The 18,323-nt window shown below is 43.8% G+C and overlaps 1 protein-coding gene across 1 annotated transcript in view; it reads right to left on the bottom strand.

Moving 5' to 3' along the window:
• Positions 1-18,323, bottom strand: part of ANKRD55 (ankyrin repeat domain 55) — a 148,493-nt gene that overhangs the window by 43,907 nt on the left and 86,263 nt on the right. Inside the window, exons 5-7 of the mRNA XM_075183403.1 lie at positions 15,755-15,815; positions 14,286-14,414; positions 12,546-12,730 (exon numbers count right to left, since the gene is read on the bottom strand). Of these exons, the coding sequence (XP_075039504.1) occupies positions 12,546-12,730; positions 14,286-14,414; positions 15,755-15,815 (375 nt within the window). The remainder of the gene's footprint in view (positions 1-12,545; positions 12,731-14,285; positions 14,415-15,754; positions 15,816-18,323) is intronic.

Raw genomic sequence — 18,323 nt, 5'->3', positions numbered from 1 at the left:
TCTCATCAAGTCTGTTTGCTGATTTCTATCCGCTGCCGCCGTGCACTACAGTCTCCTGCTTGCAACTCGCCTGTGTTCAACATCGTGACTGCCAGCTGACTACTATCCGCTGCCTCTGTGCACTACAGTCTCCTGCTTGCAACTCGCCTGTGTTCAACATCGTGACTGCCAGCTGACTACTATCCGCTGCCTCTGTGCACTACAGTCTCCTGCTTGCAACTCGCCTGTGTTCAACATCGTGACTGCCAGCTGACTACTATCCGCTGCCTCTGTGCACTACAGTCTCCTGCTTGCAACTCGCCTGTGTTCAACATCGTGACTGCCAGCTGACTACTATCCGCTGCCTCTGTGCACTACAGTCTCCTGCTTGCAACTCGCCTGTGTTCAACATCGTGACTGCCAGCTGATTACTATCCGCTGCCTCCGTGCACTACACTCTCATCTCATCTTTGCTGTGACTTCCTCGAGACTGCCGCTTTTCATTACCATCTGCTACACTTCGTGATCTACAGCTCCTGCCCTGCGCTGCACTCCTGTTTCCCATCGCTGTTGGTTCCTGTGGTTGCTACTGGTTACCTCCGTGTGCCGCTGAGTCCTGCCGCTGTGGTCAGCGCTATCGTCCATCTCCTGCTGATCCACTCTCCACGCCTTCACGTGTTCCACTGGTCTCTACCCTCCTGTCAGCATTGGATTTGTATCTCTTCTACTACCCTCTGCTGGATCATCTCCATTCTCCTGGGTTTCCTATGAGTCCAGTTCCACGTGTTGCTGACTCCTGTGGATTCGTGTCCCTGTCGGTCTAATCACCTGTGCGCTGCACCTGCTAGACCGCTGCTTCACCTATCCAGGGACTTCCTATCCAGTCGGTCTCCAGCCGCTCAGGTACCGCTGCAATCCCATCTGACTGCTACTGCTGAACCACGGTATGCATACTTCTCATTGACTGTGCTGTGTATTGCATATCTTGCTGGACTGTGTTTGGTTCTCTCTGGAGTCTGCTATCCGCTGAGTCTATTGCCATCATTGACTGTGTTATCATTGTGCTGGACTACTTCAAGAGACTTTCTAGATTGCAGACCTGATCAGTCATTTACATATATATATATCTATATTGTGCATATTACTGTGGATCGTGTATAAGGTGCCTGTGTATATCCTGTGCTGCAGTCTTCCCCCGTGCACCTCCTCACATATATATTCAGTGGTACAACTTGCTGATGTCAGACCACTGATCCCTGTTTCCGGTATCACCTGTTCCATTATCCTCTCACATAGCAGTGGTACAACTTGCTACCGCAGACCACTGACTACCTGGATACCTCCACTTGGATTCCATTCCTTCACTCAGACAGCGGTACAACTTGCTACCCGCAGACCGCTGACTCTCATCACCTCCTTGTTTCTGTTGGACATTCCTCCTCACTATAGCAGTGGTACAACTTGCTATCGCAGACCACTGACTACCTTCACGTGTCCTTGTCCATACAGTTCCTTGTGTATCATTACCTCATTATTACCAGTGTTGCTAGTCATAGACTTTCCTGAGCATCTCATCGGCCATCATTTCATGTTCCGTGATCACCCAGCTACCAGAGTACCCTATTACCATCTACATTGCTCTGGTAAGCCTACCATCTGGTGATCCCTGGGTAAAGACTCCTAGTGCCCGTGACAGTAAGATCAGGCCATGACAGACCCAGATGTGGAACCTACCGCCAAAGAGATGCTGCAACATCTGGTTAGCCGTGTGGAGCAACAGGATGCCCGCCAACAGCTGTTACTTCAGTGTTATCAGTCATTAACCTCCCAAGGAACATCTGGACAGACTGTGACAGCTACTACTGAAGCTCCTGTGCTTTCCTCCATTTCCCCATTGCCATCCCAGGTGTCTATAGCTTCCACGCTTCACCTGCCTACTCCGTCAAAGTACGATGGAGACCCCAAAACTTGTAGGGGTTTCCTTAACCAATGTTCAGTCCATTTTGAGCTCCAACCTCAAAATTTTTCTACCCATCGTTCCAGAGTGGCCTATCTTATCTCTTTGTTTTCAGGACAAGCCCTGGCTTGGGCCTCCCCTCTGTGGGAGAGGAACGATCCAATATTACAAGATAGTGCCAAATTCATTTCTACATTCCGAAGTGTGTTCGATGAACCAGGTCGTGTGACCTCCGCTGCTTCCAGCATCCTCCGTCTGCGACAAGGATCTCATACTGTAGGCCAGTACGTCATTCAATTTAGGATCTTAGCCTCTGAACTTCAGTGGAACGCTGAAGCCCTAGTTGCCGCCTTCTGGCAGGGGCTTTCCGATAAAATTAAAGATGCACTGACTACCCAAGAGCTTCCTTCGTCACTTGAAGATTTGATCTCTCTATGCCATCGTGTTGATATGAGATTTCGTGAAAGAGAGGCTGAGAAAACGACTTCTGCTAAAGCACCTTTTCGCTCTAACCCTCAATTTCGTCCAGTGTCACCCGCTGTGATTCCCATGGAGATTGGACGTTCCAAGTTATCTTCTGAGGAGAGGAAACGAAGAGTCAAGAATAGACTCTGTATCTATTGTGCTGATTCCACTCATGTCCTCAGCTCCTGCCCTAAGAGATCGGGAAATGCCAGGCCCTAACTAGTTCTGGAGAGGTGAAGTTAGGGTCCCTGGAGTCCTCTCCATCGTCTATGAAATCTAAAGTCTGCGCTTTTGATGTGACTATTTCCTTTGCTACCAAGACCTTTGAGTCACAGGCATTGATTGATTCCGGAGCAGCAGGAAATTTTATTTCCAAATCGTTAGTTAATCAATGGTCTCTACCAATGATTACCTTAAAAACTCCCATTACTGTGACGGCTATCGATGGATCACGTCTCATCAACGGTCTCATCACCCAGAGTACGTCTCCAGTAACCCTTCAGATTGGTGCTCTGCATCATGAAGAGATATCGTTTTTAATTCTTCCTGTTACGACAAGTCCGATTGTCCTAGGCCTTCCATGGCTTCAGTGTCACTCTCCCCAGATTGACTGGCGCACCCCTCAAGTCACGTCTTGGGGGCCTGAATGTCACCATCATTGCCTTTCCCAAGTCATCCCTCTCAAGGTACAGCAAGCTTCCATCTCAGCTATTTCACCGGGACTCCCTCCTCAATATGCTTCATTTACCGATGTTTTTGATAAAGCTCAGTCTGAACGTCTTCCTCCTCATCGTTCTTGGGATTGTCCGATTGATCTTCTTCCTGGCAAGACTCCTCCCAGGGGCCGGGTCTATCCACTCTCGTTACCTGAAACTCAAGCTACATCTGAATATATACGGGAGAACCTCCAGCGTGGGTTCATTCGACCTTCCACCTCGCCCGCTGGAGCTGGGTTCTTCTTTGTCAAAAAGAAGGATGGATCATTACGCCCTTGTATAGATTTTCGTGGACTCAATGCCATTACTATCAAGAATCGGTATCCCATTCCGTTGATCACTGAGCTATTTGACCGCATCAAGGGAGCCCGTATTTTTACTAAGTTGGATCTTCGTGGTGCCTACAATTTAATCAGAATCCGTTCCGGTGACGAATGGAAGACGGCGTTTAACACCAGAGACGGGCATTACGAATATCTGGTAATGCCTTTCGGGCTATGTAATGCCCCCGCTGTTTTTCAGGGCTTCATCAATGAGATTTTTCGGGACTTATTATATGTATGTGTCGTCGTCTACCTGGACGACATATTGATTTTTTCACAGGACCTGCCTTCTCACCACCAACATGTGGCAGAAGTCCTCTCCAGGCTACGGAAAAATTCATTGTTCTGTAAATTAGAAAAATGTTCATTCGAATTACCCCAGATTCCATTCTTGGGGTATATTGTTTCCGGAGTTGGTCTGAAGATGGATCCTGACAAAGTAAATGCTGTACTACATTGGCCCCAGCCAACTACTCTTCGTGCCATCCAGCGTTTTTTAGGTTTTGCCAATTACTATAGACGCTTCATTCAAGACTTTTCTTCCATTGCATCTCCTATTGTGGCCCTGACTCGAAAAGGGGCTAATCCTAAGCAATGGTCTACTGAGGCTATTCAAGCCTTTCAAACATTAAAAGAGTCCTTCTCTTCGGCTCCAATCCTTCGTCAGCCTGATGTGACACTCCCCTTTTTTCTAGAAGTAGATGCCTCTAATGTGGGCTTAGGAGCTATTCTCTCCCAACGCTCGGAACAGCAAAAATTCCACCCTTGTGCCTTCTATTCTCGGGGCCTCCTACCCGCAGAGAAGAATTATACCATCGGAGACAAGGAATTACTGGCTATCAAAGCCGCATTAGAGGAATGGAGATACTTGTTGGAGGGAGCTCGCCATCCGGTGACGATCTTCACGGATCATAAGAACTTGTCATATCTCCAGTCTGCCCAATGCTTGAACCCTCGTCAAGCAAGATGGTCTCTTTTCTTTTCCCGTTTTGAATTAATAATTACCTTCAAACCAGCTGCCAAGAACAAAAAAGCTGATGCCTTATCTAGAGCCTTTGTTACGTCCTCTGATATAGAAGAGGTTTCCAACCATACCATTCTAGACCCCAAATGTATCTCACTGGCTGCTTCATCCACCAAAACGCTACCATTTGGGAAGACCCTCGTGCCTCCTACTCTAAGGAGGAAAATCCTTTCGTGGTTCCATGCCTCTCGTTTTTCTGGACACGCCGGTGAACACAAGACTTTTGAGATCCTCTCTCGAAGTTACTGGTGGCCTTCAATGAGGAGAGACGTCAAAGAGTTCATTGCTTCCTGTGAATTATGTTCGCAATTCAAATCCTCCCGCAGAACCCCAGCAGGGTTGCTGCGACCACTACCCATTCCGTCCAAACCATGGACCCATATTAGTATGGATTTCGTTACTGACTTACCACCTAGTAAGAACCATAACACTATTTGGGTGGTAGTGGACAGATTTTCGAAGATGGCTCATTTCATCCCTCTGTCTGGTTTGCCTTCCTCGTCTATCCTGGCTGAACATTTCATTAAAGAGATCTTCCGTATCCATGGATGTCCATCTGAGATTGTGTCTGATAGAGGAGTACAATTCGTGTCCAGATTCTGGCGAGCCCTTTGTAAAACCTTGGGCATACGATTAGCACTCTCATCTTCTTACCATCCACAATCCAATGGACAAACCGAACGTGTCAATCAAGATCTTGAGACTTTTATAAGGATATTTTCATCAGCCAATCAAGACAACTGGGTAGAGTTACTCCCTTGGGCTGAGTTCGCCCATAACAACATGTATCATGAGTCATCATCCAAAACTCCATTCTTTGTGGTCTACGGTCACCATCCGTCTTTTCCGGAATTTCCTGCCCTCCCGCCCACCCAAGTTCCTGCGGTGGAAACGGTTTGTCAGACCTTTAAAAATATCTGGTCTCAGGTCAGAACCTGTTTAAAGAAGACATCTGTCAAATATAAATCTTTCGCTGATAAGAAGAGGCGGGCTATTCCACCACTAAAAATTGGAGATCGTGTCTGGTTATCCACAAAAAATATTCGTTTGAAGGTTCCATCCATGAAATTCGCCCCTCGTTTTATTGGTCCATATAGGATCATTCAAGTTATCAATCCAGTATGTGTGAAACTCCTTCTTCCTAAGAGTCTTCGGATTTCTAATGCCTTCCATGTATCTTTGCTCAAACCTCTTATTATCAACCGTTTTTCAACTCCTCCCTCAGCTCCGCAGCCAGTTCAAGTTCATCAGGAGGAGGATTTTGAGATTACCGAGGTACTAGATGCAAAAATTTCGCGAGGAGTCCTCCACTTCCTCGTTCATTGGAAGGGCTTTGGTCCTGAGGAGCGCTCTTGGATCAAAGCTGAAGATCTTAATGCTCCTGCCCTTTTGAAGAAGTTTTACTCCAAAAATCCGGACAAGCCCGGTTCCAGGCGTTCTGTGCCCACCTTTAAAAGGGGGGGTACTGTCACTCACCGGACCGTGAGTGCCTCTTCCCGGACATTTAGGAACCGTGGCCGTCCGCCATCCTGAGGGTCTGCGCATGCGCAGCCCTTTTCTATACTTCAGTGTATACTCCTTTAACTTAATTGGCAGATCAGGCAACCTCCCTATATTAAGCACCTGTGGTCACCACCACGTTGCCTGATCTTGGAGTCTCATTCCTCATGAGTCTCTGAAGGTGTTCCTGTATTACTCGTGTATTCAGCGCTGCTGATTCCTGTGGTTTCCAAACCACTTCTACTACTGTGGTTCCATACCACTTCTACCATCAACTGTATCATCATGACTGTTTGCTGATTCCTATCCGCTGCCTCCGTGCACTACAGTCTTCTACACCACTTCAACGTTATTTTATATCTATGTGACTGTTTGCTCATTGCTATCCGCTGCCTCCGTGCACTCCAGCTTTTACCTCACTCACCTGCTTCTCATCAAGTCTGTTTGCTGATTTCTATCCGCTGCCGCCGTGCACTACAGTCTCCTGCTTGCAACTCGCCTGTGTTCAACATCGTGACTGCCAGCTGACTACTATCCGCTGCCTCTGTGCACTACAGTCTCCTGCTTGCAACTCGCCTGTGTTCAACATCGTGACTGCCAGCTGACTACTATCCGCTGCCTCTGTGCACTACAGTCTCCTGCTTGCAACTCGCCTGTGTTCAACATCGTGACTGCCAGCTGACTACTATCCGCTGCCTCTGTGCACTACAGTCTCCTGCTTGCAACTCGCCTGTGTTCAACATCGTGACTGCCAGCTGATTACTATCCGCTGCCTCCGTGCACTACACTCTCATCTCATCTTTGCTGTGACTTCCTCGAGACTGCCGAGACTTTCCCATCGCTGTTGGTTCCTGTGGTTGCTACTGGTTACCTCCGTGTGCCGCTGAGTCCTGCCGCTGTGGTCAGCGCTATCGTCCATCTCCTGCTGATCCACTCTCCACGCCTTCACGTGTTCCACTGGTCTCTACCCTCCTGTCAGCATTGGATTTGTATCTCTTCTACTACCCTCTGCTGGATCATCTCCATTCTCCTGGGTTTCCTATGAGTCCAGTTCCACGTGTTGCTGACTCCTGTGGATTCGTGTCCCTGTCGGTCTAATCACCTGTGCGCTGCACCTGCTAGACCGCTGCTTCACCTATCCAGGGACTTCCTATCCAGTCGGTCTCCAGCCGCTCAGGTACCGCTGCAATCCCATCTGACTGCTACTGCTGAACCACGGTATGCATACTTCTCATTGACTGTGCTGTGTATTGCATATCTTGCTGGACTGTGTTTGGTTCTCTCTGGAGTCTGCTATCCGCTGAGTCTATTGCCATCATTGACTGTGTTATCATTGTGCTGGACTACTTCAAGAGACTTTCTAGATTGCAGACCTGATCAGTCATTTACATATATATATATCTATATTGTGCATATTACTGTGGATCGTGTATAAGGTGCCTGTGTATATCCTGTGCTGCAGTCTTCCCCCGTGCACCTCCTCACATATATATTCAGTGGTACAACTTGCTGATGTCAGACCACTGATCCCTGTTTCCGGTATCACCTGTTCCATTATCCTCTCACATAGCAGTGGTACAACTTGCTACCGCAGACCACTGACTACCTGGATACCTCCACTTGGATTCCATTCCTTCACTCAGACAGCGGTACAACTTGCTACCCGCAGACCGCTGACTCTCATCACCTCCTTGTTTCTGTTGGACATTCCTCCTCACTATAGCAGTGGTACAACTTGCTATCGCAGACCACTGACTACCTTCACGTGTCCTTGTCCATACAGTTCCTTGTGTATCATTACCTCATTATTACCAGTGTTGCTAGTCATAGACTTTCCTGAGCATCTCATCGGCCATCATTTCATGTTCCGTGATCACCCAGCTACCAGAGTACCCTATTACCATCTACATTGCTCTGGTAAGCCTACCATCTGGTCATCCCTGGGTAAAGACTCCTAGTGCCCGTGACACCCTGTCTGTTTGTTGAGAGTAAGGATTTCAAGTCATGTAAGTTAAACCAAATTTAAACTATTGCTTTTCATACATAGGTCTTTACATTCAATCTAGGTGCATTACTGCACAAATGTTTTACTCTACTTCCCTGCTTTCTCTGCATATTGCCAGCTAAATGCCTCCTTTTGTTCCAATATATATATATATAAAAATCATGAAACAGAAAACTATTTTCCTCCCCTACCCCATGTTAAGGATCGGATGATATCTGCATTCTTAAACAGCACTATATATAATGAGAGAGTGCTTGATTGTTGTACAGAAAAAACTCTCTCATCCCTCACATACTATTCACTGGGCTCACTGCATCCTGTGCCGAATCCTTACTCCTAGCAGGAACGTGTACATGTGTTTTTAATGAATACATTTGGAAAAAGATAATGCACCATGGAACGCCCCCGTCTGTTTAATCTTGTAGACATCTAGAAATTATATATATATTATATATATATATATATATATATATATATATATATATATATATAGATATATATTATGCCACTGAACGCTGTCTCACCTCCCATCTGTTTACAGCATCGCAGCCTTCAAGACTTCTCCTGTGCTGCTCCTCACCTCTGGAACTCTCTCCCACATACTATCTGACTCTCCCCCAGTCTGCAAAGCTTTAAATGTTGTCTAAAGACCCACCTGTTCATGAAAGCCTACCAATCCACCACCTAAACCCCTTCCCCATCCTTCATATACTTCCCTTCTCTGTGTCACTCTCTATTGTTTCATCACTCCATTATATTGTCCACCAGCCTCCTCAGCCCCCTCTCCCCTCTTCAGGGCTGGATTTACCACTAGGCAACCTAGGCACTTGCCTAGGGCCCAGCAGTCGCCAGGGGGCCCGGCTGGTGGTGGAGGCACCGGCAAAGAAAAAAAATATTGTGTCCAAGGGAGGAAAAAAAAATAAAAAATCACGATTGCAGCGGCCACTGGCAGCCTCCTCTCCTCCTTCCTGCTCAGCTGGTTCTACTAAATTATGCCCGACGGCATATTCACTGAAGACTCAGAGGAGCAGAGAGGAGCAGCGCGTGCAATGGGGCAAGCCAGAAAACAGTAGATGAGAAAACCGAAGAGAAGAAAGCAATATAAAGGTAAGCAAACTAACGGAGGCACAATGGCACACTATGAAAAAGGGGAAACGAAATTGTTCCCCAAAAAATTATGAAGGGGGACAGAGGTGATGTGAAGTGGCACAGAGGTGATGTGCAGGGGCACAAAGGTGATGTGAAGGGGGGCAGAGGTGATGTGAAAGGGCACAGAGGTGATGTGAAGGGGGGCAGAGGTGATGTGAAGGGGGACAGAGGTGATGTGAAAGGGCACAGAGGTGATGTGAAGGGGGACAGAGGTGATGTGAAGGGGGACAGAGGTGATGTGAATGGGCACAGAGGTGATGTGAAGGGGGGCAGAGGTGATGTGAAAGGGCACAGAGGTGATGTGAAGGGGGCAGAGGTGATGTGAAGGGGCACAGAGGTGATGTGAAAGGGCACAGAGGTGATGTGAAGGGGGGCAGAGGTGATGTGAAGGGGGACAGAGGTGATGTGAATGGGCACATGTGATGATGGAGGGACAAAAGTGACAACTGCTAGGTTGTTACTAGGTACATTGGTTGTCGCTGCTAGGTATGCTAGATTGTTGCTGCTAGGTACGCCCCCAATGATATGGCCGCACCTCCTTTGACGGCGTGCCGCTGCTGCATGGCAGCACATAGCTTTCCGTCTACTCAGCTATAGGGGTATATAGTATGCTAAAAAAACATAGTGTTATGGATTGTTTCAGAGAGGGGGGGGGGGCCCAACCAGTCTCTTGCCTAGGGCACCATGAGGTCTAAATCCGGCTCTGCCCCTCTTACATGTGTGCACTAATGACCCATGATCTAGTTCTTACTTAAGTCCCATGCACAGTATATTATCATCACCATTGCTCCATTCGTTAAGCTTGTTTTCTATCTCTCCTACACATCCCAGCATTCTACCAGGTAACCGGTCCTCTGTGACCCCTGTATTGTAGGTTTTAATTGTAAGGCTACATTCTGTGATTTCAGTTATGTCAAACTATATTTGTCATGTCATATTATTATAAGGTGATATATCAGACATTTATCCATCTCGACCAACCTCCTGTACGGCGCTGTCGAACCTTTGTGACAATAATAATATTTGTTAATAGGAGTGAGAAGTGCCATATTGATTAGCTTGGTCTTCGTTGGTACAAATAGAGGGAATGACCAAATTTGGGGGTGTTTTTAAACAGATTCCCAATTCCTCCACAGATTATCCAGCTTTGCTGCAGGTATGGTGTAAAGGAAAGCTGATATCAGGCTGCATAAGCCTCAGCACCTGTCTACTAGTCAGCGGTAGCAGGAAATACAATCCATAGACTTCAATAACATACTGTATGTGCTTTCAATGGTCAGATCATTTTGTAATAGTGGAATTATCTTGCACAGCACAAAATATTTCACAATGGAACACATGTAACATGATGTGTATTCAGCTCTGTGCAGTTCCTAAAACTTTTACTTATGAAGTTACAAAATAATTCTAAGTTATAACTGCAAGTCCTATGTGAGTCATTTTTTTCTGATGTACTCCTATGTCATAGACATTTTCACAACTATGTTGGTGTGATGTTCATAACAAGATGACACAGTATAAACTCGATGTGACTGTACATAGAATACAATAAGGGTCTTTTATGAACCACAAAATATGTGGTGGTGCAATAAATTTTAATGTAGGAGGGGGGGTGTTAAAATGTGCAGACAGATTTAGAGTTAGGGGGCGAGTCCTAACTCTTATTTTCAGTGTAAAAATAAAGTTGCCCATTATTTGCGGGTTACATGCGAAAGCATCCAACATTTTTATCTGCATGCAAAAAAATTAGAATTGCATCTCTTGTATTGCAAGTTAGGAGTGTCCAGGTGCAAATTTGCACCTTTTACCTAGATTTGTCCCTAATTGTAAATGAACTGTAAATGAGGCACTATGGGTGAAAATACACCTGTGACGAAATGAGTGTGATAACCCTGTGACCATTCGGTTTCTCATTTCTCACATAATGTGGATTATAGCAAGTACTTTTTATAGCCCATGCTTTTGTTCCCCAGGTCACCAGAGTACAACTGCATTGTCCAATAACATGTGGCTAAGGGGACATTGTAGTTCAGTGTAAATATGTATATTGTGTATTGTATGTTGATGACTTACAGTAAGGTTACTATTCATTGTCTTTAAAGTGAAGCCATGGGTATTATGGGTAGGGATAAGGTTGTAAGATGCTGGAGTGGGAAAACTAATTAGTGTCCATTGTTCTCACCAGGCTAGTCCAGACAGGCCTTCTAACAGGGGAGGTTCTGTGGAAGGACAGCTCATCTTCACTCCCCTCTCCAACCCCCTCTAGTCCAGCACTGACCAATGGTTAAGGAGAATAGACCCAGGTGTTTGTCCAGGGAGGGGAAATACTGTGGAAATTAGACCTGTGATATAAGGAACAACTCCAGGGGGGGAGGGTTTTCATTCTGGGATTTCATTCATGAAGGTGCAAGATCTAGTTTTGAGTTGTCGTTCTCTAACTAGAGTCTATATATGCAGCTGAGAGAGATCCAGCGGTTGTGAATTCTGGACAGCCGGGGGACTATTACTCCTTAAGCTAGTGGGGTAAGGGACGGATGATGTGGTAAATCTGATTGGCATTTATTTACTGTGTGTACATAATATTCTAGTGTTATTTGTACGACAATAAATATACTGTTGTATTTTTATAACTGCATTTGCCTGAGTGACAATACGAATCCCAGAAGGTACTGGGTAGGCTTCCCTGGCATAGTAAGGCACCCGTGGGTGGCAAGCCAGCGTGAAGTGGGTAGCATTGGGCCAGATAAACCCGGTATCTTCACAACACCTAATTGACGACCAGATTCAAACGAGGGGACCTTCAATACAGCTTATGGAGTTGCCGCTCCCTTTTGTAAGTTTGCAGGTTGGCTGGAAATGTGCATGGTTGAGACAGTAAAAACTTCTACTTTAGGACCTTCTTCAATAGTTTAAACATTTCTGGTTTTCCCTTGTGCTACTACTTCGTTTAGCTATATTTCTATTTAAATTAAGCAAAAGAGTAAGGGGACAGTGAGACTGTCTTTATAACACATGTGTTTGAATGTTTATTTTACATTGGTTGAAGTACTCATCGAAATGTACTTTCCAGTACAAAGTGAGCTTAGAAGGAGAAACTCCTGGTTTCCACCAACTCAGAGAACATGTAACAATCACGTTTTTTGCGGAAAGAAAAATGCCCTCCACCCCCTTCCTCCAACATGGAGAATTCCCCTAAATGTGTCTTTTCCAATCTTCGGTCCCAGTAAGTCATGTGTCACAAACAAAAGATTGTTTTCGCAAGTGGGTGCACAACTAGGTGCCTTCAAATGCCTAGCCTGTAGTTCGCTAGGAAGGCTCCGATCTACCAATTGTTTCTCCATCAGAAGATGGTAAACTTTGCTCCCTCACAGAAAATGCACATTTCATGTGTCAAATATAAATGTGTGATACAAATTGTGGCGTTTACCTGTCATCCACATCGAGGGCCTGCAAGTTGCATTCTGGGACTCTGGCCAGCTCGCAGATAATGTCACTGTACCCGGCTGCAGCTGCTATGTGCATACACGTCTTTCCATTCTCATCATCATAGTTAATGGTGGACTGACCCTGCTGATGATCCAAAATTATGGAGCACAGGACCCTATTTCCACTCTGAAATCACAGCAGTAAACTTTTATGGATGTGAGTATTAAGCTCTTTGCAGAAGAAATACAGGCACAACACAGAGTATGAGAGTGATCCAAGGCCTGGTTTTATTGTGCTTGATATAAAGTGTAAAGGGATCCTCATTATTTGAAGACAAGGATGAATGAATTGACTCAGAGCTTTCACATAAAGCTCGATATATTATTCAGGATCAAATCTACCTACCGATAGGTGGCCTTCCAACATGATCTGTTGCACCTAGGAAACAACTAACGTTCCCATTATTTTCCTATTGCACCTGTGATGAATTAACAAATTACATTTTTTTATATCAACGAATCACTTTAGCAGAAACCGGAAAATAGTGGGAAGTTCGATAGCAGAGCCACGAATATATGGTGAACTGATGATGCTGGGAGCAATGTTATACCTCAAAAAAATATAAAATCTTGTCAGTTCTTCAGAAAATTTCTGGTGCCCAGTTTAGTATGGTTATAAGGAAGCTCCAACTACTTTTAATAAATATGTTCTATTAGAGTATGTCCAAAAGGACATATTGACTGACAAAAGCCCCCAAAAGGGTTGGGACAGTTTTGCACAGTTATTGTGGTCTTTGTTTTTTTTTTACTATTTAGCCAAATTCATTATTTTATATGCTCTAATATGGCATGAGATAAAACCCTACATTCATGGAGTTCCATGTGTTTATTGTGTTGTTTTTGGACATGGCTTGAGCCCGGCAGGTTGTCAGTGCTCAAGTCACCTACAAACTGCCCAATAAACTTCCTTGTGGACTTAACCTTAGACACACTATGGGAATAAAACTGTGCAGTCACCCTGTCTCTGTGATCGCAATGTACATTTATCATCATCATCACCATTTATTTATATAGCACCACTAATTCCGCAGCGCTGTACAGAGAACTCATTTACATCAGTCCCTGCCCCATTGGAGCTTACAGTCTAAATTCCCTAACACACACACACACACAGACACACAGAGTAGGGTTAATTTGTTAGCAGCCAATTAACCTACCTGTATGTTTTTGCAGTGTGGGAGGAAACCGAAGCACCCAGAGAAAACCCACATACAAACTCCTCACAGTTCACAAATACAATATTGAAAATGAATATTTTCTAAATATATAAAATAATTTTAAGTGTAATAGAAATCAATAGGTACAAATAGATCTGCTGGGTCCTAAGTGTTGGAATCTGTCTTTCTAGTGGGGGGAACCTGATATCTGATGTCACTGGTTGAGGGGCTTTCTTTAAAAGCCAAATTTGTCCAGTAAGTCCAGCCTGATAAACTAGAGGGATGTTCAGTATCTTTACAGAATTATTGAGTCTGTATTGAGCACAGACAGATGAAGTTGGCAAGTACATTTTATTGAGACATTTGATGAAATGCCCTTTAGACATCTTTAGAGCCAACTGCAAAATATTTTACATGTACAAAAACATTACAGTAAGTGTCAGTAAATGGGAAGCAGGGCACCGGTATAACAGAAAGCTTTCTCACCATATTGTAAAGTCATGAACACAGTTTATAGACCAGTACCTGGACTGCCCAGTGAAGAGCTGTTTTGAAGTCTTTATCCACCAAAGTGGGATCTGCGCCCTTTTGCAACAAAATCTGAACGTGCTGTGGCCGGTTATGAAAGGCTGCCCAGTGAAGTGAGGTCATCCCCTGTCACACACACAAACAATAAACAATAAATTGCGGGGAATTTAATTCACCCCTAAAAGTCTACATTTCGCATTACCCTCCTAAGAGAAGCCTTGCTCAGCGCTAAAAATGTCCATGTTACAGTGTTACTTCACCTGTTCTGAAAGAGAGGGGATTATGGGGACACACCGTTAACCACTCCCCCTACATGTTATGATAATGCAGTCCATCAATTCATTAGCAGATAGTGAAAACTTTTAATGAGCATACAGCCACTCCATTAGGAACCAGAGACATCATTTGGACACTATAAATAAATATTGGTTAAGTACACAAAATGACGACCCTCTATATGTCAACTTTAAATCAGATAGCTTATCAAAAAGAAATCAACTCTAAGCTACCATGATCAATCAAGCCAATCACAATGACTGAGTGGTTTTCTATATCTAGAATAACTGAACACTGAAGTGTTCATCTAATTACATTGCTACTCAGTCACATAATTTGGTTCAGTCCGTCTGAAAGGCTATGATTTAACATGACAACGTTAGCTTTCATATTAGATTAAGGTTCCAACGACTTTGTAGACATGGAACTGACTTGTGCATCTACTGACCTAATAATAATAATAATAATAATAATTATTATTATTATTATTATGATTATTATTGTTATTATTATTATTGTAATTATCATTACTGTAATTATTGATTTGTAAGGCACCACAGTGCTCTACAGTGCTGAACAGTGGGGAAAACTGGGCATACATAAAACATACATGGGACATACATGGTACACAAAATAAATGCAGACATGATAAAAAGGGTTGGGGGTTAAACATGAGAGAGCTTACAATTTAATAGGAAAAGGGTAATTACTGCAAGCAAGGGATAATCTGCAGTAGTGAATTCTCGGTGTTGGAAGTAATGGTGCTTCCAATGGTCTGAAAACTACAGTGACCCCCCCTCCCCTCCCCTTCCCGCACCCAATTTGGGGGCTACTTGTTCTCTATGAGATTTGTTTTGTGTGTGCAAATTATAAATATGTATCTGTAAAATAAACAGGTAAAAATAAAATGCTAGCTGCTGTAGAACTACAAGTGCCAACATGCCCTGCCGGCCTTTAAACTTGTAGTTCCACAAAAACTAGAGTCACGCAAGTTGCCTATCTCTGGTAAAATAATAGCAGATATTGAGAATACATTGTAAATGGATATACTGTGAGAACTGTAAGTACAAATGGAAATGATGTGCTTTGCAAAGGACAAACTACTACTGTTGATGTTACTTATTTATAGAATATATATTCATCCTACTTGCAACCTTAAGACAAACCGAGCAGCATTAAGCGGTACTCACCTCATTGTCCTGATGGTTAATCTCATTTAGGGTTGATTGTTGTAGTAGTACAGATAAAAGTCTATGTTATAACCAAGAAACAAAAAATAGTTGAAATCAAAATAACATCAGTAAAAATTATATATGTGACTTCAAGAATCTGTAGAGACAGTGTTGTAACCAGTCTAGTGATGGAGGGTCAATCCTGGCACCACCTAATGCCCTGTGGGGTTGGGACATTGTAAATTAATCCGCCCTGTTTGAGTGTGCAGGGGACTGAGTATGTGGTCCTAACGCGTCCCCTGGTTCTGTTAGATAAAACTGTCAACTAATCAACACTCAGAGGTATATTTACTAAACTGTGGGTTTGAGAAAGTGGAGATGTTGCCTATAGCAACCAATCAGATTCTAATTATCATTTATGTAGTACATTCTACAAAATGACAGCTAGAATCTGATTGGTTGCTATAGGCAACATCTCCACTTTTTCAAACCCACAGTTTAGTAAATATACCCCTCAGAGTAGAGTCTATATAAGAAACTTCCCTATGGGGACTGCCCTGGCTTTCTGGAGAAGGGAGATTAAGGACTTCAGTCAAGCTTTGAGTGGTTTTTATATGATGATTGAGGACCAAAAACAAAACACTTAGAAGGCTTCATGCATTTAATTAGCTAACTTTTTGCACCTCTCCAGCTCATATTACTTTCCTTTACAAAGTATAGTGCACACCTGAAATGTCTTACTCAATTCATTACACGCATTACTTTAGCTCACAATTAAATTAAATGCATTGAATTGTTATTGTCTGAATCTACTCGCCACACAATTGTGCTTCAATCCCACTGTAAACCATAATGAAGGTATGCTGACATTTTATTATTATAAACATACATAGTTCCCCAGTTAGATCCAAACTTCTTTCCTGGGCCTGGGCCAAGTTGTTTGGGTGAACTCGACCCAAATTGAAAATTTAAAATATAATAAATAAATTGCAGCATGCTCCTACCCCCTTCTTGTCTGGTTTACACTATGACAGGGATACCCATAAGCATCATACCGGTAGTGCAGGCTTCTCTGAGAAGGGGAGGGAACAAAACCTGCACCCCCTCCGAGAGAATACCAACCTTGCTCTGAAAAGTGGTCAGGATAATTAACGAAATTGGGATCCCAGGAGTGGCAACTTTGCCACCTCAGTGGTCATAGTATAACAGACCATTACAAAAGTGTATAAATAAGTAACTATAACACAGACACATATTTTAAAATAACGTTTAGTTGAATAAAATATACACATCCTCATTCACATTATTACACAAATAAATCTTCTTTATATTTTCTTTCTTTCTTCTAATTCACTAGGAAATTCTTCTTTTCCTAGCAATCCGATGGTAAATTCTTCTGTCTTTGAAAAAACCCAAAACATATAATCCTAGTCGACTACTCGCAACAAGTTCCCACCTCTGAATCACTGTGACCTGGAGTGACCAAGTGTCCAGTCACCCACTCAGACAGACAAAAGCGCTCCCATTCTGGGCACTTGTGATTGTCAATTCAGATGACAATTAGTGATGGGGCTCTTGGCAAGTTGTCTAGTGCCGGCTTTAAGTCAATGTTTTTCTTTCATTTGAATATAAAAGAATTTCCCAATGGATTACGAAGACCAAAGAAATGTTATTTTATATTAAAGTGTTTATGTTTTTAAAATGTTAATGGGCCTGGTCCATAGATACTCTGTCCATTTAAGTTTTAAGTTATGCATCATTTTTGCAACAATGAAAAGTTCAGCTCCAAATTGACTCAGTCCCACAGAGAACTAATAAGTATTAAGGCTTAAAAAAAGTTTTATTTTTGTTTTCTAATGCCGGCATGTTTGTGTAATTTTTTTAGTCTTTTAACTTTGTTATTTATTTTACAGGTGTATACTGGACGGACGTCTCCCCCTGGACTAGTACATAGATAACCACCCCCAACAGTATAGACATGAGGATGATGCTGGCATTGAAATGGTATGCCTTATTAGAGTTTTATAATAACCAGAAGTCTGGTCCTTCTGGGGCCCGGGGTACCTATTCTCTGTAACGGTTTTCACAGTGCGTCAAAATGACGCAATCACAGGACACGACCACCATATATGGAAGGTGGTTCCTGGCCCAGAGCCTCATCTCCAGCATGACCCCGAAACACCCAGGTGCATATTGCAAAGCTGGAAGGGGCACCTGTACCAGCGAGACAGATCCTTGTATCGCATCTCCACCACAGAGAGGTTAGAGGAGCTTGCCATAATATATTGGAAAGCTTTGGCCCAAAATTGTTCAGAAGTTTGTCTCCTCTCTTTCCCAGACACTGCCGTAGCTAGGCAGCTTGGGTTATAGGTTAACAATGAGCAGTTGGTAAATCATTGAGATGGTATGCTTTCGTTTGGTGGAGATGCAGCCCAACTCCTCAAGTCAGGTTCCTGCCCGCACTTTCCATAACATCTCTTGATTGTAAATAGTGTGTAGCCTACAGGTATAGCGAAAACTCTGAAGCAGGCAAGCCTAGTTTGTCCTGCAAGAGAGAGAATGCATGCTGGCCACTCCTGAGAGTCTT

The sequence above is a fragment of the Mixophyes fleayi genome, chromosome 1, assembly GCF_038048845.1.
Source record: "Mixophyes fleayi isolate aMixFle1 chromosome 1, aMixFle1.hap1, whole genome shotgun sequence".
Classification (NCBI taxonomy): domain Eukaryota; kingdom Metazoa; phylum Chordata; class Amphibia; order Anura; family Limnodynastidae; genus Mixophyes; species Mixophyes fleayi.
This window is presented reverse-complemented; position numbering and strand designations above follow the sequence as displayed.